Consider the following 25,794-nt stretch of genomic DNA (forward strand, 5'->3'; position numbering starts at 1 on the left):
ACCTCTCAAGTTGAATGCCCCTGAAGTCGTCCATTTTCTTTTTTTCATTTTTATTTTGAAGAGAATCGCGTGAGAATAACAAGGATGTAACATGGAGTAAGCAGACTCATTCAAAGCCCTGAGACCAAAGGTTGTCCGAAAACCTTTGGCCCATGTGGCCCAGATTCCTGAGAATGCATGTGGGAATCCCTTTCCAGATTGTGTCCATTCTAATTTGTTTCGTCTTTTGTTCATTTGTTTTCCCAAACGTAAAAGTTTTTCGTTTTTTATAAATTTGTTTTCTGAAATATTAGTGTTTCAGCTTTTGTTCATTTGTTTTCTGAAATGTAAAAGTGTTTCACAATTTGTTATATTGTTTTGCACTTCCAGGCCACCGTACATTTAACTATGTGTAAATGAATCATTTTCATGGCTGCTTATACTTTTAACATTTTCCTTATAATTAAATCATATAGGATACCTACACGAGAAGCACGGTTTTATATAAATACATTAAATTAACATGGAACACAACTGAGGTAAGCATGTTGGCATGGCCCTTGACAACTGCTACAGTTTCTCACTTCAGCCCTTGGGAAAGTTTATTGCCGACCCCTGCTGTCGTGTCATGAAAACTGTTAATGTGGGAAATGGTACCTTGTGTAATCCATGATGGTGTTCAGGCGATGAGCGATGGTAAGGACAGTGCATTCCTCGAACTGAGAGCGGATGGTGGTCTGGATGAGGGTGTCGGTCTCCATGTCCACAGCAGCTGTGGCCTCATCTAGAACAAGGATCTTGGTCTTTCTCAACAATGCTCTGGCCAGGCATAGCAGTTGGCGCTGGCCCACGCTAGAGGACAAACACAGACAGTGAATGGGATCCTGTTCGTAGACTTCTGCTCAGCGTTCAACACCGTCATCCCTGAACTCCTCTCCTGCAAGCTTCTCCAACTCAGCGTCTCGCCTGCCACGCGCCAGTGGATTTACAGCTTCCTGACGGGCAGGACACAGCAGGTGAGGCTGGGGGAGACCACCTCATCCACACGCACCATCAGCACTGGGGCACCCCAAGGTTGTGTTCTCTCTCCGCTACTGTTCTCTTTCTACACGAACGACTGCACCTCAACGCACCCGGCTGTCAAACTCCTGAAGTTTGCAGATGACACCACAGTCATCGGCCTCATCGAAGACGGTGACGAGTCTGCATCGACAGGAAGCGGAGCGGCCGGAGCTGCGGTGCGGCCGACGCAACCTGGAACTGAACACGCTCGAGACTGTAGAGATGATCGTGGACTTGAGGAGACATCCTTCGCCACAGCTGCCCCTCACGCTGTCCAGCTGCCTCGTGTCAACCGTCGAGACCTTCAAGTTCCTGGGAATTACATTCTCTCGGGACCTGAAGTGGGCGATCGACGTCAACTCAGTCCTCAAAAAGGCCCAGCAGAGGATATACTTCCTACGGCTTCTGAGGAACTACGGCCTGCCAACGGGAGCTGTTGAGGCAGTTCTACACAGCGGTCATCGAATCGGTCCTGTGTTCTTCCATCATAGTTTGGTTTGGCGCTGCTACAAAAAAGGACAAACTCCGACTGCCACGGACAATCAAAACTGCTGAAAGGATTGTCGGTACCCCCTTAGCCACCCTTGAGGACTTGCACGCTGCCAGAACTAAGACAAGCGCATGCAAAATCCTCTCGGACCCTGCGGATGCCGGTCACCGGCTCCTTCCCTCAGGTAGGCGCTACCGATCATTGCAAACGAGAACTAGCAGACATTCCAACAGCTTCTTCCCGATCAATCAACGTCTTAAACAGCTAACTTACAATTCCATTGCAACATGCTGCCAACATTGTTGTCACATTTCTGTCGGGCCAATTATATACTACTGGTGCACTCACTGTAGTAGTTAACTTCCCATAAACACACTCCTAAACCTTGTGGAAAACCTTCCCAGAAGAGTTTAAGCCGTTTAAGATGCAGGTGTTAAACTGCAGAGGGTGGACTGATGTCATCTTAAACCTTGTGGATTAAGAATGGAATGTTACTCAAGTTCATATGTGAGTCAAGGCAGGTGAGCGAATACTTTTGGGAATATAGTGTAGGTCCTTCAATGCAATTATTGTCAATGAAAGAATGAAACAGTCCATCCAATGTCAGTCCATTCATACAATACAATGGTCACACACAACCAGGAGCAAGTGGGGGCTCACAATCCCGCTCAAGGATACGTCACTGTCGGGCCGAAACCTCCGATGTCCAAATTTGGACAATTTCATGTCCCTCGGTTTTGGGATTGCCTGCTAGACCGTCTCAGGGCACCGCAGGCTACTTACAGTTTTTTTGTAAAACTTTACATTAATCAGCCAATGTTTCTCTGAGAGTTCTCCGCTTTTATCTCGCTAAGCAGTTTAAGATCATTATGTGATGTACAGTCCGTTATAAATATAAATAAAAAAATAAATAAAAATAAAAAAGTGGTAAGAAAACTTTGAATGAGGCTTGCAATTTTGAAAGTTGAAAGTTACATTTGGTGCTAAGAGAAATGAAGTTACTACCTGAGGTTCTCCCCCCCTTCACTACATTCATGGCTGAGTTTGTCTGACAGGCCGGACACAAAGTTCTTGAGATGGGCGAACTCCAAAGACCTCCATATGTCCTCATCAGAGTAGCTTTCAAATGGATCCAAGTTCATCCTCAGGGTGCCTGAAAACAACACTGGATCCTGAGGGGACATAGAAAGTTGGAGTGCATTGTGCATCACAGAAAATCAGCAGTTGTGTTATGCACTTTGGTTTAAGTCATTGTTTCTCAAATGAGGAATACATGAGTGATTGCAAGGACAACATTCCATCATATTGAAACATTTCTAAGAAGCAAATATTTGGTTTGTCGTAACCTCACAGCACAGACCTGTGGTATTATGGTGATTCTGGAGCGGAGCTCATGGAGGCCAAGCTCAGCAATGTTTATCCCATCGATGAAAATTTGCCCCTCGGCTGCCTCGATGATCCTGAACAGGGCCAATGTTAGGGTTGACTTGCCTGCTCCTGTGCGCCCTACGATCCCCACCTTTCAGGAGGATTTGAGAGAAAACATTAGCATGAAGACGATCACAATGTAGGTAAATCTAGAGTTGAGTTGATGTAAGTAAACACTACGGCGTACACTGAGATTTAAAAACAAACAAACATATTGTACGTGTTCTTTAAAGCAGGAATTTTACAGGGGTGACAAATAGATTGCAGATGTACAAAACAGTGGAAGACCTTCTCTCCTCCTGAAATGCTGACGGTGATGTTGCGGATGGCCAGGTCCAGATCGGGGCGGTATCGTAGGGCGAAGCCTCTGAATTCTATGCAACCCTCAGTGGGCCACCCAGGGGCAAGGCTGGAGGGCTCATGCTTCCACTCAGCCTGGTGGTCACAGAATGTATATGACAATTATTTTGCGGTTAATGGGGACCAGAACCCCCCGCGAAAGGTGAAAAACCGCAAATTAGGATCCACATCCACAGATGCACAACATCTGCCCTCTTTGATCATATCTAAGTTTCACTTTTTCGCTGATGGTCATCATCTGCTTCTTCCTCTTGGGCGCCCCAGAGGAAGCTTTCGCAGGGGCGCAGCGCTTTGGTGGCATTGTAAGGGCTTAACTAATCCAAAAAAGTTCTTGCGCAACACTCACAACACTAAGAAGTGAGTATGCGAGACAGCCAACAGCATGGACGAGATTGGCGAGACACAGTAACGATGATGCGCAGCCAATCAGCTCACGGGATAAATCTACTCGTGCTCTCATTGGTCGATGTCGCGCCGGGAACCAATCACGCCCCTTGTATGGAGTGCCCGTGGCATGTACAGTACAGTACAGTACAGGCATGTACAAAACCTCTGAGTCAACTCATCTGTTTGTTTGGCATGCAGGGAAACCTCTCTCGTGCATCAACATGAAACAACGCGTCTTTCCGCAATATGGCTGCCGAAAAGGCTGCATTTATTTATTTAAAAAAATTTTTTTTTAATGAATATTTTGGAAAAACCCGCGAAACACTGAAGCCGCAAAACGTGAAGCGGGAAGTGACGAGGGAACACTGTACAACTTAAAATCGCAAAAGAAGCTTGACAAATAAAATGCAAAAAAAAAATAAATAAATAAAAATAATCAACCTATGAGAAAAGAAAATACCTCGAAGATGTGAAGACTGGTTTTCAGCATGGCTTTTATTAAATTTGATAAGTTTACTGATATAACTTTTGAACTTCATGAAGTTAGGCATCAGGGCACGGGCTTTAATGAGCGAATTTCAAGAGAGTCGTTCTGCTATCATTTTTGGCCCATGTTAACATTTGAGTACTGCTAGGGACACACCAAAATTAAACATCGCACAAATAAAACTATTCTGAAAAATATTTTTTCAGTGATGGGCCTAACAGTGCAATCAAGTTAAGAGCCTCCAAATCAAGAATGGAAAAATGCAGGCAATGTATTTTGTGTGTGAATTTTTGCCTACTTCCAAGTTCGTTGGACCACACAAAATAGTGCTCCGTCAAAATGTCCAAAAAGTGGACTGTACCTCTTTTTCTGTGTCACTGTACTCTTTCACTCGCTCCACTGCAACAATGTTTGTTTCCATGTCGGAGGACATCCTCACCAGCCAGGTCAGAGAGGCTGTCAACTGCACATGAGAGAGGATAGCCACGTGAGGAGGATTTCATCTCCACTGAACTCCTGAACAAAACAAATGAAGCTAAAGTGTATGTGGAAAGTCAGAGTAGGAGGGAATTTATGGAAATGCAGGAAGAGGTTTTTCCATCCATTTTCTGAACCGCTTATCCTCACTTGGGAGTTTATGCACATAATTACATCATATTTAATAGTTTCTGCTTTTGCTGTAGTTATGATTGACAGTGTTTTTGTTAAAGTGTTTATTTGAGTTGTTTGGGCAAACGCATATGTACAGTGGAGCAAAAAAGTATTTAGTCAGCCACCAATTATGCAAATTCTCCCACTTGGAAAGATGAGAGAGGCCTGTAATTTTCATCATAGGTATACCTCACCTATGAGAGACAAAATGAGGGGGGGGGGGGGGGGGGGGGGAATTAAAAAAAATCAGTGTCTGCTTTTTAAAGAATGTATTAGCAAATTATGGTGGAAAATAAGTATTTGGTCACCTACAAACAAGCTAGATTTCTGACTCTCACACACCTGTAACTTCTTGTTTAAGAGGCTCCTCTGTCCAACACTCGTTACCTGTATTAATGGCACCTGTTTGAACTCGTTATCAGTATAAAAAGACACCTGTCCACAACCTCAACCAGTCACACTCCAAACTCCACTATGGCCAACACCAAAGAGCTGTCAAAGGACACCAGAAACTAAATTGTAGACCTGCACCAGGCTGGGAAGTAAATTGGGCTCTGATTCTTAGGAGGAAAAAAGATACCTTACAGAGTAATCTTAACTCATACATTTGTTAGGTTACCAAATTGCTTGAGGATATAAAGAACATGACCGGAAAGCCACAGTCAAGAGTTTTATGAAAATAAAATTCACTAATACCAACCTTAGCCCGACAAATAGCTAACCCTAACCCACACACGCGATAACAATATCGACAGGAACAAATGCAAGTGAAGAGTAAATTTTAGCATGATTTTCTACAACTACAGTACTGTAGTTAAAAACATCACAATAACCACAATGCTTTTCACTTACTACATTGCCAGGACCGTCAGCGTGAGGAACCGTGCCAATGCTTAAGGCAGGTAATCACATGTTCAAGGCATGTTCGCATGGGCTGTTGTGACCAAGCTCCTATCTTAATTTGCTCGTAACTCAAATTTTGCACACAACATAAAGCAATATACATCAATAGGTATCTCAACCAAGCAACAGCTCGTAACTCATAAATTGGTGTGCTCGCAAGTCAAAGGTGCCACTGTACATCCAATCTGCATGTTTACGTTACACCTGCGTTGGCCAAAATCCGATACGCATCACATGTTCATCCACAACTGGAAGGGGCCTTATTCTGATCTGAAGACCCGAATTGTCACTGGAAACAAAATAGCCTAATTTGTATCACACATCTGAAAGTAGTAGCTTCTTGGCCAAATTTCATAAAAAGGAAGCGCAATGGTAATCTTGCGGCAAAAAAATACTAATATAGGCTATTTATAGGGTGAATTTTTTTCAATTTCACATTTCTTGTGTGTTTTGCCAATGTACCTTTCCTCATTCTCACTCAGTGGCTGTAGTAGCCTTTTGTTTTTTTAACACTTCTCTCACTTTGTTTTGGATAACCATTGGTTTTTGCTTCCGTAATCTTCAGAGTGGAGGGTGGAAGCTGCCATGAGCTGTGCCATCTTCCGTCTTCCCTCTCTCTTTGCAAAGATTTCATTAAAATGACGAAAGATTATTCTAAAACAGTAAGTTTACCTGAAGGGCATAGGAGATCGCAAGGCCCATGATACCTGGACTGAGGTTCTCTCTGGCTGCGACGGCAAACAAAGCAGCAGATGACACAATGCAGTTGCCGACGAATTCCAGACGAATTGCCAGCCACCTGAATAGAAACGGTCAAATTAAATTGGCAAATAAGCGGCAAATCAAAGGCAGACCTTTAATCATCTGACCTTGTCTATTCTTGCATCTGTTGGACTAAGCAATGAGATTTCCTCAAATAGCCCATTTAAGGTCCAATGAGGATTTTATAATTTATTATTATTTTTGTAAGAATGCATCCTTATTTGTATTTTTTAATCATTGTTACTATTATTATTGCTAACAGTAATCATAATCATAATAGTTTTGTAAAATACATTACATTCCTACAAATGGGTCAGAAAGAATGAAGAATGACTTAAAAACACAGCCACCGTGTTAATTTGGTGAATTGGTCTATCGCAACACATGCTGATATCTGATATTGTAAAGTCAGTTACAGCAACCCAGTGGTCCCACCCGGATGTTCTGAAGGGAAAAAGGTGACGTTTATTGGAGGTGAGGCGTATTTTTGTTCAAATTGACGTACTGCTTTGATTCGAATTGTGGCCATTACTTGAGGAAATGCAGTTAATCCCATTCTTCCCCACCTGTTTGCTGTAATGCTGGGGTAGTAGGCCTTCTGGTTATGGTCAACCCTCCGATCACTCTCTCCTATGAAGCGGTCTTGTTCACCAAAAGCTCTGATGACGGATGTGCCCAGCAGTGTTTCATTAAAGTGGGTATAGATAGGTGAACGGCTGACCGACTCCAGGCGCTTCAACTGGCGGGATGATGCCACATAAAATCTCTGAACAGAGAGAAGGCAATAGTGTAGCATTAAAAGGAAATTAGCATATAAATGTCGAACTCGATGTGTAATAGATTAGCACTGAAAAGTAATGAATCTGAAAGAAGGCAGGTTTGTGCATTGTCTGAAAAACTAACCTGTACAAAAAAGTAGAGCAGACCAAGGAAGGGAATGATGATCGCCACGTACGGTGTGGCGATCAAGATGATAATACAAGCACCAATCACATTAAACATGGAGCCCAAGAACATTCTAAGAATACTGGGGATCACTGTGTCAATGGTGTCCATCTCCTTGGCAAAGCGGTTGACCAGGTTACCGCTGGGGGTTCGCTCGAAGAAAGATACAGGTGAGCGAAGGACATCAAAGAGCATGGACTGATGAAGATAGCGAGACGCCAGAATGCCCCCAATGGACATTGACAGGGAGTACCCAAAGACTGTCACCCCTACAACACAACAATGAGGTTTGCATTGAAACAGATCAACCTTAATTCCATTTTATCACCATTTGTAAGCATCACATACTTAATCAACCATCGCATTCCAAATTCTCATGTGAGTTCAAAGCATTCGTTTACTTTGTGCAAGCACTTGCATATTCGCTGGGGTTGGCCGGAAACCCCGCATCTACAAAACCACCAATATTCAGGAAACAAATAAATTGGCATGTTTCATGGTTTCGCCTAACGGCAGAATTATGTCATACAAAGTAGAACATAAATACAGTGCCATGAAAACGTATTGGCCCCCTTCTCAAATGATTATATTTTGCAGTTTTCCCACTAAGATCATCAAACAAATACCAAAAGAACTTAAAATGCTGCTTTTAAATTGTGATTCATTGAAAGAAAAAATAAACTATTCAAACTGGTCCTGTGTGAAAAAGTAATTACCCATCTTGTTAAATCAGGAATTATTTGTGACTAAGCACAATTTTTTGTTCATTTTCACTGATCACACCAAAGCCTGATTACCTCCAGACCTGTTCCATCAAGAAATCCCTTCAACATAATCTGTCCCGACAAAATAAAGTCGGACAAAAGACCTAAAAAAAGCTCCAACAAAATGACACGATCCAAAGAAATTCCAGAACAGTCGAGAAACAAACTACTTGACGTCTATCAGTCTGGAAAGGGTTACAAAAGCCATTTCTAAAGCTTTATCCAGCGAACCAGAGGGAAATCCATTATCCTCACATGGAGGAAACATGGAACAGTGGGGGTCTTTCCCAGGAGTGGTCAGCCTACAAAGATTACCCCAAGAGAACAGCAATGACATAAAGGCTCAACTTATTACTTTTGCAAAAAAAAACAACAACTTTGGAATGGTTCCCAAGACTTTTGGGACGGTATTATATGGACTGACGAGATGAAAGTTGAGTTTTTTGGAAGCTGCGTGTCTCGTTACATCTGGCAAAAATGAAGCACAGCATTTTAGAAAAAGAACATACCAACAGTCAAACATGGTAGTAGTGTGATGGTCTTGGGCTGCTTTTCCCATTCAGGACCTGGACACATTTCTGTGTTTGATGGAACCATGAATTCAGCTCTTTCACAGAAAATCCTGAAGGAGAATGTTCACCACATCAGTTTGTGACCTCAAGTTGAAGCGCACTTCGGTTCTGCAGCAGGATAACGATCCAAAACACACCAGCAACTTCATGTCTGAATGGCTTAAAAAAAACTAGATGAAGGTTTTGGAGTGGCCTAGTCATAGTCCAGACTTGAATCCGATTGAAAGGCAGTGGCATGACCTTAAAAACACCATTCATGCTCGAAAACCCTTCATTTTTGATGAATTCAAACAATTCTGCAAGGAACAGTGGGCCAAAATATCTCCACAGAGATGTGAAAAACTCATTGCCAGTTATAGAAAACGCTTGTTTTCAGTTGTTGCTGCTGAGGATGGCCCAACCAGTTATTAGGTTTAGGGGGCCATTACCTTTTTCACACAGGACCTGGTCACTTGAGTAGTTTGTATTTTTCCTAAATCAAATAAATGACCATTTAAAAACAGCATTTTAAGGTCACTTGGGTTCTATTTGTCAGATAGTCACATTTGTTTGATGATCTTAAAGTGGGGAAACAACGCAAAAATATAAGAATTTGAGAAGGGGGCCAATACTTGTTCACAGCACTGTACAAACCCCTATTGCTCCAAAGGTGTCAATACAGAATTGATTGATTTTAAATTGATTTTATTTCATTGATTTTATTTTATAATTGTCACCGTGTATAAAATTTCACATCTTATTCAATTTTGACAAAATAATACTATGTACATGCAAACATAAGTGGTATTGTAATGACAAACCAGCATCAGAAATGTATGCTTTTTTTTGTTCCCACAGATTTCTAAAAAATCGGAATCTGGATTTAAAACAAAAAAAAAAGTTAGCTATCCTAATCCTATATCACTGCAGTTTACCAATTTATTTTTGCAGTGACAAATGTTTTATGTGGAATTGGAAAATAATGTGATAAAGATGCACTATATTGCCAAATGTATTCACTAACCTGCCTTGACTCAGATATGAAATTAAGTAACATTCCATTCTTAATCCAAACGGTTTAATATGACATCGGTCGACCCTCTGCACTTGTAACATCTTAAACTCTGCTGGAAAGGTTTTCCCCAAGGTTTAGGAGTGTGTTTATGGGAATTTATTACCATTTTTTCCAGAAGCACATTTGTGAGGTTATACACCGATGTTGGCCTGCACAATGCTGACCTCAACCCTATAGAACATTTATGGATTAATTACAGTGGCGATTGAGAGCCAGGTCTTCTCGTCCCAACATCAGCGTGTGACCTCACAAATACGTTCCAGGAAGAACGGACAAAAATTCCCCTAACTTGACTCCTAAACCTTGCTGAAAGCCTTCCCACAAGAGTTATAGATGCAAAGGGTAGACCATCATCATATTAAACCATATGGAATTAGAATGGGATATCACTTGAAATCATATGTGAGTCAAAGCAGTTGAGCAAATACTTTTGGCAATACAGTGTATTTTAAAGCAATATGCTAATTGAAATTAAAGACTAATGTAACGTATTGAATAAATTAACAAGACATATCTAGATGGCATCGAATAAGACTATAATAAAATACAAATACCACACAGAGAAAAAATATCCTCACCCTGTGACAGGCCAAGAACACCATAAATCCCCAATCTCAGCTCTCTCTTAGGCTGAGTGCCATTAACTACTGGGTCATCAGTCCAGAGACTGAGCCAGTAATTAGAGAAGATTGAAAACACGTTATAAGCAAAAAACAGCAGCAGTGCGATGCAGGACAGTACACCGATTGCTTTAAAATAGGACCAGAACACAGCCAGCTTGACCTGTGGCATAAGAAGACATGGATTCAGTAGCAAGTTTAGACTTTAAGACTTTACACTTTGAGCAATGTATTCATATGATAACATTTTTTACATTGATGTAGTTTTTCAACCTACCCGTCCTGTTCTAGCCTTATCAGCCTCTGTTAGCTTGCCCACATCTGCGTTCTTGGCCTTTTTGTCGAGCTCCTCTTTCTCCTTGCCTGACTGAGAAAGTTTGGATGTACTGCTGCTTTGACCAGAGCTACAAAAAAATTAAAAATAAAAAGTGTGTGTGTGTGTGTGTGTGTGTGTGTGTATGTATATATATATATATATATATATATATAAAAAGAAAGCAGAAAGTGAACAGGTTACCGTTTTAATTATTTTAACTGTCAGCAAATCCCATGACTAGAACCTATGAGGTGTGTCAGAAAAGTTCCAGGACTGTCATCACAAAATATGAATAATAATAATAGTTTATTGATACAGCACCTTCGAAACACATTTACAAAGTGCTTTGACAGACCGAATAGAACGGAATACATAAAAACACAGCAAGATACCAACGTCATGATCACATAAAAAAATAACAGAGAAGCCCCCGGCAATGCAAAAACCCAACAGACCCAACTGAGACCAAGAGGCTTGATGTGGAATGACAAAAACAGGCCAAAATATAAAAGGAGGTACCATTAAAAATACTACTACTACAAATAATATATATATATATATATATATATTATATATTTTTTTTTTTAAATAAATAGAGAAAAGTAAATATAATGTAGGAGAAGATACCGTCACATAAAAAGAGTGTGTTTTAAAATGTTATTTGCAGTAAAAGACGCCACCGATTTTGCATGTCTCAGCTCCACAGGCAGGTTGTTCTAAAGTCGAGGCGCCCTGATGGAAAATGCTCTGTCACTTTCAGTTTTAAGCCTCTACTTTGGAACAACCAGACAGAAGGCCATCACTCGAGGATCTGAGACCCTGGGTTGCCTCATACGTGGTTAAAAGTTTGGTTATAGAGCTCCTTAAAAGTAATCAGTAAAATCTTAAAATCAATTCTAAAACAGACAAAGTCAATGAAGTGACGCTAAAATTGGAGCGATATGCCGCTGGCGATTTGAATCAGTGAGAAGCTTAGCCGTCACACTCTGAACCAGATGGAGGCGAGCTAGTGATTTTTTTTTACTAAACCCGGGGAGAAGTGAGTTGCAGAAATCCAACCTGAAGAAAATTAGGGCATGACTCCGCCGTTCGAGAGCAACAAAATATAGGTTCAAATCCAAACTACGTATTCCCTTGTAATACATCTATTGCGCTCATCTGGCCTTCTTTTTTCCTTTTTAAGTTTTAGATTTATTGTGCTCAAACAAATATTTTTCAGGTAAATAGAAGTTCTCTTATCTGGCTACTATTTCTGGCTGACACTTCATCTCTGACGAAGGCTAAAATGTGAACAAAATAATTTTTTCCCTTGCACTCCTGGCAGGATTATTTCAGGATCCTCCACAGTTCCACTATCATGACAATCTTTGTCATCCACATTTTCAAAAAGGGTCCCCTCGATGACTCCTTCGAGCTTGGGGAAAGAGGGTGGGGTGGGCAGCTCGAGTTAGCAGGGAGGTTGCTCCAGCACAGCGGTGATGTTCTCAGCCAGGAACTGTCAGATGCTCAGGACATTGTGAGCGGGCTCATTGTCAGCCACGAGTTGCCCTGCCACAGTTCTCGCCTCATCTTACGCACTGAACATAGCAAACAACGCAGGATCTCTTTGTAGATGTGGTTGATGATGTGGTCCACATTGAAGGGGAAAGCTTGTCGTTTGGGTTGGAAATATATATATTTTTTGGGAACTTTTCTGAAACACCTCGAATTCTACCGTTCGACTGATCCAGCTGACAACTATTGTCATCCAGTTAAACTCACCTAGCAAGACCAGTTGCACTCCCATTCTCCATTCCTTTGGTTACTATTTTTGGCTTGGATTCTGAATCTCAGGAGGGAAACAAACCAATGGAAAGTAGGAAAGCCAAACACCGTCGATACAGTATGTCCTTGTGTCAAGTGCAGTAAGCGTGTCTCACCATTGTTGTCTGCATGGTCGACCCCAGCATACGTATGCAGAAACTCAGAAAAGGCTCCCTCAGTGGCCATGAGCTGCTGGTAGGAGCCAACTTCTGTTATTTCTCCATCCACCATGACCAGGATCATGTCAACCTGAGGCAGGTAGCTCAGCCCATGTGTCACCAGCACACGAGTCTGCATAGATCCACACACGGAAACAGCTCAGGAAGAACATCAACAACATCACTTCCTCAGATTATTGGGTTAGGGTTACCGCTTTTATGCCATTACTACAATCATACCCACCTTGTTCTTCAGCAGGCCCTGTGGACCAATGACATGGTCAAATATGTGCTTTCCTACATGAGCATCAACAGCAGACAGTGGGTCATCTAGCAGGTAGACGGTGCGGTTGCAGAAGACAGCCCTGGCGAGGCTAATCCTCTGCTTCTGACCGCCAGACAGATTGACACCCTGTACAGAGATAAAATGGTAGACAAGCTTGTCATGTGTGAAACAGTGCTGGATATTGAAGCAAATCTGGGAGATAATCAGATATGTGACAATTTCAAATTGTATAGCGTGACTTATAAGAAAGACACTTGTCTTGCTGCACATCCAGGCAGCAAAAAAAAAATCTGGGTACAGCTTTAGAACAAAAAGTCAAAAGTGAGGTGAAGGTGGCATCATATATGTATAATATAAAATGCAAGACAACCATCCGTCACTTAGGTGAGGCCCAATTGGCAGTCGTACAACATTTGACCTCAATTGATCCCACGGACACAACGATTTGTTCCGCTTTTCAGATCATGTGGATGCGTGGTTACGAAACAATACCTTTTCTCCAATCTCGGTGGCATCTCCGGCAGGCAGGATCTCGATGTCAGGCTCGAGGGCACATGCTGCCACCACACGCTGATACCAGTCTTCACTCACATCCTGGCCAAATATGATATTTTCCTTCAATGTGGAATTCTGTATCCAGGGCTGCTGAGGAACATAGGCCACTGAACCCTGCATGGAGAAACATGTAATTAGGTTCAAAGTAATGATTGTGACTTTATACGCCAACCCAATGAAGTTGAAATACAAACAAACAAGAGTCAGCTAAAATTTGGGAGGCTTGACAAAAATATGGCTGTAACACTTTGAAATTACGGCCATTTTATGCAGAATACATGAATTTCCAGGGTTTCGAAAATCTGGTAATGCAGCAAACAAATTAACGGTGTATTGTATTGTGTAAAACTCAGTATGCTACATCCAATTGCCTGTAAACACCTTGACAGCCACACTTCCTTCAAGTTTGTCCATCTCTCCAAGCAAGGCTGACAGAAGAGAGGACTTTCCAGAACCGACGAGTCCCACAACGGCTACCAAGGAGTCATCTGGGATACACACATTCAGCCTGCAGGCCCACACACAAACATATCAAACTATTTCAGGGAGCAATTCAAAGTGTCAAAACTCAAAACAAACCCAAACAAAGAAACCAGACAATTCTTCGGAATACATAACTGGATACTTACATCTTGAGTGTCGGTGATTCTGTTTTTGACCAGCTGAAAACCCCATCCACTATGGATATACTGTTTGAGGCTACGATCAAAATAGAGAAAAGTATGTGCAGTGTACACGCATGTCAGGAAATGTATGTAAGAAAGTGGGAAGAAATAAAAAGACTCACAGCCTACTATTGCTTTGCGTTCAACACTGTCTTCCTGTAGTTCCTCATGTGATAGAAACACTCTCAGCCGTTTCAAGGAGACGCTCGCCTTAAGATAGTCAGTGCACTCAATGTTTCAACTACTCACGTACTGTACATCTCCAAGAAGTGCTGATCCAACAAACCACGTTTGAGCCAAGTTTTAAATCTTAGAAATATTAGGTTTAAATCATGTCAACTTTCGTCCTGATGATGTTTATCTGGCTAGTAACAACATATGAATAGCGAAAATGCCCAGTGGCTAACTTAATAAAAGCATTGTGTGATATTTTGAGGCTTTTCATTTACATGATAAGACATCTGGACAATGACTAATGTGCAATTCACAGTGGCAAGGGTTAGGCACTGGACTTCGTCCATAATGCAATAGTGTACAAGCTTTATTGACTGAACATGTGCATTGACTGACACTGACCTGCACCATACTACTGATGACCATAGGCAGCATGTTGAGAGGAAAACGCAAGATGTTGAAGAGTGCCAGAGAAACAAAGGCCTTCTGGGCATCGAGCACATTTTTTTCATCGACCAGCACATATACCGTGAAAGTGGACAGGGCGACCTGCGGAATGAGAAAGAAACGATAGGTGGCAAGGGGCGGCAGTAGCTAATCTGTAACGCTGTGGACTTTCAAGCCGAAGGGTCACAGGTTCGAGTCCCGCTGCCGATAAAAATGGCAAATAGTTGTTGGAGACTTATTAGTCAGCTTGCTGGCTACTATCGAGGAGCCCTCGAACATGGCACTGTCCCCAAACAAGTAGGGCAGCAAGCGCGCGTCTTTCACTCTAAATCTCTCCTTGTATGCCTGCATGTGTCTAATATGGTTCTTCATGTGGTGCCCAACTGAGCACAACGTATACAGCAGAGTGAAAGTTGAATTCCCTCGAGAGAGGGGTATAACACAAATAAATACATTTTGTATTGAAAGTGTAAATGAATATTGAATGAAAGAGACCTCACCGAAAATAACAATATCATAGTACTCCGGGTTTGCTCCTACATTCCAAAAACACACATGGTGCAATAGATTAATTGAAGACAGGGAGTTTTTCCTAGCCCCGATCGCCAAATTGCTTACTCATCTGGGGTTCAGTTGGTTCTCGTTTTTTGTGTGAGCAGCGCTGCTCTAGACCTCCACCATATGTAAACTTGTTTATTTTATTTTTTTTAATTCAAAATAGGCGGAAGGGAAATATGAAAAACAGACATTATAATCCAGCGGATGCTCACCAAAAAGGGTGCGCAGACCCAGGTGAAGGTAGACATTGCAGCAAGGTAGGCAGCCTTCTTTAGTACCTGCAGCTCGCTCTCACGGATGTCTGTTACTTTGCCCTTGAAGGCAAGCTCCCAGGCATACAGCTTCAACACCTTGATACCATTCAGCATCTCATTCATCAGCTTAATACGATTGTCTTTGCTCTTCATCTGAGCTACCTGCAAAAGAAAACAAAATCAAGCATATGAAGCGGAAAAAATACGAATATAAAACTCCCGCCTAACTTTGCTTAGACAGCGGTCCTGTGTGGCCTTGCAAGTGTGCTCGGCACAGGCTTTTATTGTTTACACTCATTCCTGCTTCTCAGCTCTCCGTGCATAGATAAGGTTGCAGCTGGATGGAAATTTATCAGTGTGTGAATCCTCCTTCTTCCAAGGAAAAATACTGGGTACCATCTGGCTTCTTGAACTTCCTTCTTCCTCCTGTATAATGAATGCGCTTTCTCCTTTCTGTCTTGAGTGGGAGGAACGGCACCGAGCCACAAGCACCTTGCAGACCCCCCCACCGCCCCTCTCTCTGTGTGTGTGTGTGTGTGTGTGTGTGTGTAAAGAATTATTTGTAATAAAAAAAAGACAAGACTGCTTTCCTCATTATGCTGCCAGAAGAAACATTTCCAACACACTACAAAATACCTACTTTGATACTTAGAACACATGCGCAAAATAAGAGATGCCTCTATAATAAATACACCATGTTTGCAATTGTCTTGGCACTGGTTAACTATAAAGAGTTGGAAAAAGACGGCCCACCAATTTAGGTGGTCTTTGATTACTTGAAATACAAGCCAGATTATCCCTGACATGGTGCATGCCGGTGAAGTCCTACCTGGTAGGTTTTGGTTTTCATAGCGATGAAAGCATTGACTGGAACCATTAGAACCATCACCGCCACTCCAGCCAGAACAGACGGGCCCAGGTTCTACAAAAGAGTAACAAGATGCCTTCTAGAAACATTCAAGAAGGTTTCTATCAATATTTCCACAGCATAGCAACTCTTTATCATAACCCCGAGAAATAAAAATGGCTGTCTTTATCTGGAGAGCAATATTCTATATTAAAAGATTCAATTATGAATCACAAGCACAAATGGCCCCAATAAAAGGTCTTCTTAGTCATCATAAACCACAACTGATTACAGACGGGAGCGCTCTTAGAACCATTTTAGTATGTATACATATATACACACACTTTAATTGGACATTAATATTAACAGCATGACATCATGACGAGCAGAATGGACGTCACCATTCCAGTTCCATTTCTTCTGCTTTGGTGTTAATTATATTTGGCGAGACTAATATAAATCAATCACTCCGGATAAAAGCAAGTTACCGTGTAATGGGATTTAAGAGATATGGATATTATTAGGTTCTCGAGGAAAATGTAGGAATTGGGCTCCATCCTCCCCCGATGCAACAGCAGATGGCAATTGTTGCTAACCATGTATCTTTTTGCTCAACTAAAAAATAAAGAGAAACTTTTTTTTTTTTTTTTGTATGAAACAATTTTTGGGGTTCTAGACTAAACACATTCAACTGTGTGATGTAGAAATAACCTCAGAGTAGATCTCGCGTCAGTTTTTTTTTTTTTTTTTTTTTTTTTTTTAAATAGATTCTCACCTGCCAGAGAAAGTACAAGGCTAACACCACCTGCAGGGGAGCGGACCATATCATGTTAATATAAGCGATAAGATCCATAAAGCGCTGAGCGTCCACTGACATCAAATTGACCATCTCTCCAACGGTGGACGTGCGGCGGGCCGCACTGCTGATAACCAAGGCCTGAAAGAGCAGAGAGGCCAACAGAAGTTTGACATGAGATGACATGAGTCTTTTTAATTCATTACATTCATTACACAACACAGTCATTTCAAGTACCTTCCTATAGACTGCTCCAACGATGGCAGTGCGCAAGCGCATGCCTGTGATGAAGCAGATGTGAAAATACCTCTGGAGGATGAGTGACTGCACACAGTTACATAGGAAGAGCAGAGCTGTGTAGAAGTAGCCATGCCAGGAGGGGGCGCTGGAGTTGTTCACAAAGCGGATCAGAAGCCTGGAGATAATCAAGTCAAATAGCAACACACTGATAAATCACAAAAGCAAAACTGAATGTCAAAGTAATTTGAATGATGTCTGACCGGAGGATTTCAGGTCCAACAAACATGAGGACGTCTTGAATGAACTTGTAGAAGCACGAGATTAGGAAATATGGCCCAAAGGCCAGGCACAGAGCCCAGAGCAAGGAGGGCTCTTTTCTTTTGGTGCTTTTTACGAGTAAGATTTCAGACTCTTCTGTAGCTTGACTCTCCTTGTTGTTCGGGTTACGGGCCCGCCGGGGAGAGTACAATGTCTTCTGTTCTGTTCTGAAAACACAAGGCAACGTAGACGGCTTCTCTTAACATTGGACCGTTAGCATCATGTGAAATCATTTTCAACAAAACGGAAAAAGATACCGTAATTTGTAATCCACACCTTGAATCAACATTTTGTGATTTTATTGTTTTTATAAAGTTGTATAATCCTAATAGTTTCGTGCACTTCATTTGAATGAAAGAAAATGAATCCGGTCATACAATTGTCTTCCGCTTATCCAGGGTCTCGTCGCAGGAAACATTTTGATGTTGTCAGGAACAATGTTGTTGTTGTCAGCCAAAACGAAACAACAACACTAGTATTTTAAATATCAAGTCTTGCATGAACACTATATATGTGCATTAGTAAAAAATAAGCCTACGGAGAATTTGAATTTGCAGCCCGCCATTCATTTTTTGCCACCTGGCATGAAAACTCTGCGGACTAGGGTCGATTACACCCACAAGCCAAGTGAACCTAGTGTGCCAAATATCTGCTCCGGAACATTTTACACTCATCGGGAAGAGCAGAACGCATGGCAACTGCCCGTAACACCACACCAGGGAGGCGTCCAGGAGGTATTCTAGCCAGGTGCCGTAGCCACCTCCACTGGCTCCTCTCAATTGCGGAGGAGCAGCGCTTCACCAATTATGTTTTTGTGAAGGAAGAATATTAATAATACATTTACCAACAACAAATGAATGGTTGTGGATGTAGATCTATCTACCACCAGACATCCTCAAATTGTTTGTGATACTTGATATTGAACCAAAAATCTTTTTTGATTCTATATAATATATGAAGAAAAATACCCTTAAGAGTAAAGCCACACTGTGCTTCTGACCTTTTTCCCTTTTGACAATTTGTGTTCCAACACTGAACCAGCCTTGGTACCACTTTCTGTGAGCGGTCCTCAGGGTTCAGAGACCACAAGTCTTTCTCCTCAAGGGGATGCTTGTAGCCCTTCATCATCATCCTGGTGAGGAACAATAGGTTAAGTGCCAAGGGCCCAACAAATATTAAACATTTAAAAATAAAGACTTTCCGACAAACAATAGGGGGCATGTAATCTGAGACACGGGATATTAGGAGAGCGGTTATGCCAATCGAAATGGAAAGGTCGCTGTTCATTTTTTTTTAGGTTTTGGCAAGTCCGTAGGAAACTTTTTCAAGATCTGGATGAACTTTGTCCCAGAGGGAAATTTCTTTTGAATGCTACAACATTGCTGTATACGTGTATATAACCGTTCAAAAAGAGGACAATTCACAACATCAAAACACTACATACAACAACCAACATAACCCGCAGGCGTAACTAGCAGACATACTAGAGCCGCTGATTATGTTCAATACACGCAAGTATAAAATAGTGGGCGACACCAAGAAAACAAGTAATCCAATAAAATATGAACAGGCACTAAAGGAAACAATTCAACAGAGTAAAACAATAAAACCCACAAAACCACTCAAACGAATACATATTAGGTGATAGATCTCCAAAAGATCTCCAGAAATCCACATTTAATTCAACAAAAGTTTTGTTTTGTATTCAATTTTGTGGTCCACAAGTCTGCAGCCACTCAGTATGCATTTCACGGAGATAATTTAACAATGGATTTATTTACAAGTCTAAATAATGTGACACGGGTGGTTCTGAGAACCAACTGACAGAAAAATGTAACCGTGAAGGGAGTGTGTCTCAGATCACAGGGAGGGTGAGACAATTTTTAAAAAAGACAAATCACAAGGTTTTAAACGGTCAATCCACCCCCCCCAAAAAAATACTGTAACTGTGATTTGCTATTCTTGATTTATTGTGCTTTGGTTATGGCTGAGCCCTTAAAAGTCTTATGTAAACCATGACCACAGTGCCAAAAAGGTTACCAACCCTGTAATATATAGTTACAGTACTAAATGACTGCTTACCTGGTAATCCACCAGAATGTTATTTTGGAAAGGAAAGAAGCTCCAGGCTCAGGGCAAGGATTCTAGCAATAACAAATGAAACGTCAGCAACATCCAAGGAAAAACACTGCATTGGTGCAGAATAGCCTAAGATGACTAACATTAAAGCAGTTTACATTCATATTTTAAAAGATGACCTGAGGAGGAGAAATGATTCCAACTCTACTTCATCCCTGTCGTATTCATTCATCGAAGTTACACATTGGCGAGAGATCAGACTTACTGAGTCTTTGACAACTTGGGAGAAGAGTGGAGGCTGATCTGACAAGCAGGACAAAATCAGGGAGACCAGCAGCAGGGTGTAGTACACAAAGAAAGTGGTGTGCCTCCACACACAAACGGTTGACGGCTGCAACAAATGCATACGGTCTTCGTTTGCGGTACATGTCATAATCTGCGGATCGTCAATTCCGAAAATATGGATGAACACCCGCTGCACCCGACAGTGGAAAACTGACCTGGTCCAGGGCTTGGACAATCTTGGACCGGAAGGTGATTGTGGCACAGAGCAAGGCCAGCAGCCAGAAAACCAGCAACACTCCAGACGACTGAACCCCTTTCATTCGTTCATACTGAATCATCAGGGTGGCCAGCAACTGGAACACACGTACGCATTTATCAGGACACTCCCCAACTGTTCAAATAGATTTGGGGTCTTTTGCTCATGTCGTTACAAGCAATCGTTTTATGGAACGCGCCTGCAGCTGTTTGGCATCGTTCATTCTTTAATCCACGAAACTATACCATGACCAACCATGATAAATAGGCCCAAATCAATTGTATGACAAACATTCCCACATGGCCCTGCAATTGGCTGGCGACCGGTTCAGGGTGAGCCCCGCCTCCCGCCCGACGATCGCTGGGATAGGCCCCCGTGTGAGGAGAAGCGGTAAAGAAGATGGACGGACGGACATTCCCACATGACAATAATGGCTCCAACATGCTTTGCTGTCTTCAGATTTAGGTCTAATTTTGTTCACTTTTGCATTAGCACTGTATAAAACTTTTGAGGTCTACCTTTCATTGTGAACACATTATTTACATTTCTATAAATAATAAAAGAGAGTGTGCTGCCAGTTTAAGAGGCTGTTGGCCATAATCGATTGCCCCATTCAATTGGGACAGCGATGACACTTTTGCTTTCTACCCACGCCTACAAATGAAATTATAAAAACAGTTAAGTCCATTGTTGGACTAATAAAGGTTATCATCTTATTATTATATTTTCTGTACAGGTACGGCTTTGTGGCGCCGCAGCGGCTGGCCTGGGCTCGCTTACGCCATTTATTCTGTGAAAGCTCATTTCTGAGCGGCTGTTACATGTGCGACATTGCAACGCCGTTCGCCGGCAATTCAAACTTGGAATAGCAGCAAAACATCGCTCGCTGTGCAGCGGGCCTCTTCAAGCAACCTAGCTTAACAGACAGAGAGGACAGACTTGCACATAGAGAACATAAAATCTATATAAAAAGGCAGAGTTAAGATTTAAAACCACTGATCAATCATTGAAAACCTAATAACAATCCTTGAAAGAATTGTTGGTCCCACCCAAACATGAATATTAGTGTGTGACATAATTCCCTCACCATGGTGAAGCCCAGTATGGTTGGACTGACTAGGTGGACGGGTGCAAGAACTTTACTGCCAGAACTTCTTTTCCAGAAAGAATAGAAAACATCTGCCCAGCAGATAATCCATAGAAGAAAGCCAAAAGCCTGCAGACAGAAGAACAGTTATCACCGTTACGACATCCCGACGCATAGTTACGTCATCAAATAAAGATATAGGATGTACCGTGTGACTCACAGTTTTGGCTTTGTTAAGGTGACTCATACATATGTAACCTTGATTGTGGCACCGGAGGTAGATGAGGTAGAAGGGGGCGCACAGCCAGAGGTAGATGCATGGCAGCCACACCAGGACAGTGTTCTGGAAGCACTGAGTGAAGTCTGGGTTCGTAGTATTCCATGAGCGGTCCCAATCCTGGTCGAGGCCAATGGAAGATTATATCATTTTGGTCCATTGAAAAACAGCAAAAGCACAGATGATTGGTTTCACATTGTGTCTGTAGAGATGTCTTATCAGTGGCCGTTGTTCTCAGATTCGTGTTCGATGAGAAAACAAGATCTGTATTCATTTTGGATGCTGCCCAAAACTGGACGGAAGGAGTGGATACAGCCAAAGATTGGATCAGTATGTGCTTCTTTTCAAATGACGTGGAAAAAAAACGCCTTTCAAAAATTGCCACGCAGCTGGTACTGTGAATTTGGGCAATCTCATAACTGGCTATTTTTTTCATTTCATTAGAACATATAACACCTTACCTTTTAGGTAAGAGTCTCTTGCAGTCAGTCAGCCCAGTATTGCTTGCAAAAAGTGCTTTAAAGGTGGCAGTTTAGGAAAGACTCAGTTCAGATTCAGTTGACTGAATGTCCTTATTTAATAGGGGTGGTAATCCACCGTGTGGTTCATATCACGGTTTTCAGTTTGGTTTGGTATACGCTGACTGTTGCCAAAATAATTTAATTAAAAAAAGTAATTTCTCATGCGCAATACACATTCCTAACCCCCCCCCCCCTCCCAATAACATTCATCAAAAAGCAATCGTATTTATTATATATACGTAAAAGGAAAACAAAAACAAATTTCATTCCAATATGTAATGTCTGTTGTTGCAAATTTATATACAAGGACGAGTGAAAATAGGGAGGTTTGATACATTTGAGTAGTCCTGTTTTGTTAAAACATTCGCTGTAATGCTTCGTTGCACAAGAAAGGCAGCGGTATGAGGCAAGTGTGTCCAGATTCATTTTCATCAATAGATACGGGTTTTGTCAGCTCATTGTCGCGCATTCATTGCATCGGTCACGTTTGGAAAAGAGTTTGGGAAGATGATGTCACACAGGCCTTCGCTTTTGTGACGTTAAAGGCTTTTTGTACGGCGGTGGCGTCATGTGACCGTTGGGGACTTTGATGGGCACATGGTTGTGTTAATGCGAGTATGCAACAGCGTATGCTAGCAATTAAGGTATAAAACCCACTTGAACAAAGCAGTGTTTGAAAACTCAAGCAAGCTGTCATTTTTTTCCCGGAAAAAAACTTTGTCATTTCGGAGGTGGGGGAATTGTGCCTGACAGTGACAATATGTAAACTGAGTAAATACTGCCACATTATAGTACAGTAAACCCTCATTTATCGCAGGGGTTAAATTCCAGAAAACCAGAGCAATAGTTATTTATTAAATAATAAATATCCGGTACTGCATCGCCAAATGCAACGTAAAATGAGGTCTTGGGAGATGCATTCCTCAGTTTCCATCGCTACAATATGCGATGTACGTTTTTAACGTTTACACGAATTAAAACCTTTTTCTGAGCGCTCAGCATCTCTCAAAAAAATTGAACCGTTTATTTTTCGTAACACGACGAAAAGAGCGTGGATTGATAACATAAACGAAAAACAGCACGTCCATTTTGAACAGTCGCCCCACCTCCCTGCTTTCCGGGTACTACCACCTGTGACAGCTTGGTGCACTGTTGATGCACACTATTTTATTACCCGCCCCCCACTTGCGTGGTAGCCAACTGTCCTTTTATCCAACGTCCATCTCCCTTGTTTCGCGGCCACGTGTCCTGTTGCTTTTGTGGCCCCCCGGACAATCAGAAATCACAAACTCATGGACAATATGCAAGGTTGCTACAATAGGATTTCTGCTTTCCCCACAAGGCAAAAATTATTTCTGTCCATCCATCCATCCATCCATCCATTTTCTGAGCCGCTTCTCCTCACTAGGGTCGCGGGTGTGCTGAAGAATATCCCAACTATCTTCGGGCAGGAAGCGGGGTACACCCTGAACTGGTTGCCAACCAATCGCAGGGCACATAGAAACAGACAACCATCCGCACTCACAGTCACACATACGGGCAATTTAGAGTGTTCAATCAACCTTGCATGTATGTTTTTGGGCTGTGGGAGGAAACCGGAGTGGCCGGAGAAAAGCCACGCAGGCACGGGGAGAACATGCAAACTCCACACAGGCGGGGCCGGTATTTGAACCCCGGTCCTCAGAACTGTGAGGCAGACGCTCTAACCAGTCGTCCACCGTGCCGCCCTCTCCATACATAACTTGTTCAAAAGGTCAAAATATGCCTCTATATATGGAGTAAAGTGTTTTTCAATTTAGGGTGGAAAAGCATAAAATTAGACAGTGATTTAGTTCTTAGTGGTACTTTAATTAAAATTATTCCCCAAAACAGCATTTTGAAATATTGCTACACAAATCTCAATAGCTATACAAAAATAATTTAGTTTAGCAATAAATGCTTTTTGAGTATTTCAGACACTATTACTATATAAATACACAAGTTTCACAATGCCAAGTGTGAAACTGCTTTTTGGCGTGAGGTGCGGGTGTTTTTTTTTTTTTTTTTTTTGGTACAATTGAGGTCACCGTGCACACACACAATACAACCACATGCCTATTAATTGTGTAACGTGAACAACAGCTCATGCGGACATGGCGTCAACAGGTGATTTCCTGGTTGAACCATTCGCACCATCCCTCACACTCACAGTCCTGGCAATGTCGTCAGCAAAAAGCATTATGGGTACCCAGAATTCATTGCAGTGATGTTTTAAACTACAGTACTGTAGATGTAGAAAATCAAGTTCAGCTGTGCTCTTTAATTGCATTTATTCCTATTGAGATTAAGTGTGTGTGCATTAGCTATTGCTGGGTCTAAGGTTTGTATTTGTGAATTTATTCTTAAAACTGATTGTGGCTTGTTTAAAATGGGTAAAGTACTCAGTAAGGTTTCTTTTTCTGCTCAAAACAAGAGCCCAATTGATCTGTGCCACTGCTGCTAAATGTACGTCAATTAGCCTATAAAGCTTACTGTATCAGAGATGTGCAGGGGAGTAATTGCACTACACTGACCTTAAAAATAAAATAAAAATAATAATAATAATAATCTCCAATGCACTGCATCTGCAAAAACTGAACCGTTATACAGCGACACACAGTTATGCAGCAAATTTGCTCTCCAGGTCCGTTGCTGACGCCATAGCAAGACATGGTGGTGTATCAATTTTGGCGATGAAAAAGGGTGTTCCTCGTACAATTACTTATTTACCGATTGCTCCAAAGTGGATTGATATTGGAAATGACTGCCAGTTTCATTTTTTTTTAAATAAAAAATACAGAAAGAGAACTTGTTAGTCAAATATAAGCCACCTGGACGCAATAAGTGCTTCAATATTCTTTTTTGTTTTCCTAATGGTTTAATAGCAAATTGCCCTCTCTTTTCCTCTCTGCCCCTACTTGTTCGCATAGAGTACATAGGGTTGAGATTGACGTTAAAGCAGAACGTAAACAAAAATGGGGGATACTGAAAGGGGATGGGGGACCCCGATCGATTAAGCCGGTTATTCAAGCTACTGCTAAACGGAATTAACTGCTCCGTAGCTGTCTTCGGATGAGGAGCGTTTACTGGTCACTTTGCTAGCATGTGCCACCGGTGGCCGGTAGCTAGCAAAACAGAACAGACGTAAACAGAAGTCGAAACATGGAAATAAAAAATAAAAACTGACCCAGAACCGGTCGGAACCGTCCGGGTCGCAGAATCCGTCAAGACCCATTTGCAGGGACGTCATGGAAGTGAAGTCGTGACAATGACTTTTGGGAGTTTGGATTTCGTAACTCGCGTCTCCTCAGGCTTTTCACACGCGAAGCGGAAGGTTGCCGCTTCTTCTTTAGTGCGTGACGGCGACACTCTTGAAATGGAAATGTTGCC

At 41.9% G+C, this 25,794-nt stretch overlaps 1 protein-coding gene across 1 annotated transcript in view; it reads right to left on the minus strand.

Moving 5' to 3' along the window:
* abcc1 (ATP binding cassette subfamily C member 1 (ABCC1 blood group)) overlaps window positions 1–25,740 on the minus strand; it is a 27,277-nt gene extending 1,537 nt beyond the window's left edge. Inside the window, exons 1-30 of the mRNA XM_061701483.1 lie at window positions 25,592–25,740; window positions 21,809–21,985; window positions 21,589–21,717; window positions 20,461–20,598; window positions 20,226–20,351; window positions 19,964–20,025; window positions 18,882–19,013; window positions 17,824–18,048; window positions 17,561–17,738; window positions 17,303–17,464; window positions 16,510–16,602; window positions 15,639–15,842; window positions 14,824–14,970; window positions 14,370–14,457; window positions 14,212–14,281; window positions 13,964–14,090; window positions 13,520–13,696; window positions 12,986–13,153; window positions 12,700–12,874; window positions 12,542–12,608; window positions 10,742–10,868; window positions 10,423–10,627; window positions 7,413–7,723; window positions 7,076–7,275; window positions 6,420–6,546; window positions 4,555–4,656; window positions 3,248–3,394; window positions 2,892–3,050; window positions 2,537–2,703; window positions 637–831 (exon numbers count right to left, since the gene is read on the minus strand). Coding sequence (XP_061557467.1) covers window positions 637–831; window positions 2,537–2,703; window positions 2,892–3,050; window positions 3,248–3,394; window positions 4,555–4,656; window positions 6,420–6,546; window positions 7,076–7,275; window positions 7,413–7,723; window positions 10,423–10,627; window positions 10,742–10,868; window positions 12,542–12,608; window positions 12,700–12,874; window positions 12,986–13,153; window positions 13,520–13,696; window positions 13,964–14,090; window positions 14,212–14,281; window positions 14,370–14,457; window positions 14,824–14,970; window positions 15,639–15,842; window positions 16,510–16,602; window positions 17,303–17,464; window positions 17,561–17,738; window positions 17,824–18,048; window positions 18,882–19,013; window positions 19,964–20,025; window positions 20,226–20,351; window positions 20,461–20,598; window positions 21,589–21,717; window positions 21,809–21,985; window positions 25,592–25,654 — 4,448 coding nt within the window. The 5' untranslated portion in view covers window positions 25,655–25,740. The remainder of the gene's footprint in view (window positions 1–636; window positions 832–2,536; window positions 2,704–2,891; window positions 3,051–3,247; window positions 3,395–4,554; window positions 4,657–6,419; window positions 6,547–7,075; window positions 7,276–7,412; window positions 7,724–10,422; window positions 10,628–10,741; window positions 10,869–12,541; window positions 12,609–12,699; window positions 12,875–12,985; window positions 13,154–13,519; window positions 13,697–13,963; window positions 14,091–14,211; window positions 14,282–14,369; window positions 14,458–14,823; window positions 14,971–15,638; window positions 15,843–16,509; window positions 16,603–17,302; window positions 17,465–17,560; window positions 17,739–17,823; window positions 18,049–18,881; window positions 19,014–19,963; window positions 20,026–20,225; window positions 20,352–20,460; window positions 20,599–21,588; window positions 21,718–21,808; window positions 21,986–25,591) is intronic.
* Window positions 25,741–25,794: the final 54 nt, after the last annotated feature.

Source organism: Phycodurus eques, chromosome 16 (genome assembly GCF_024500275.1).
Source record: "Phycodurus eques isolate BA_2022a chromosome 16, UOR_Pequ_1.1, whole genome shotgun sequence".
Lineage (NCBI taxonomy): Eukaryota > Metazoa > Chordata > Actinopteri > Syngnathiformes > Syngnathidae > Phycodurus > Phycodurus eques.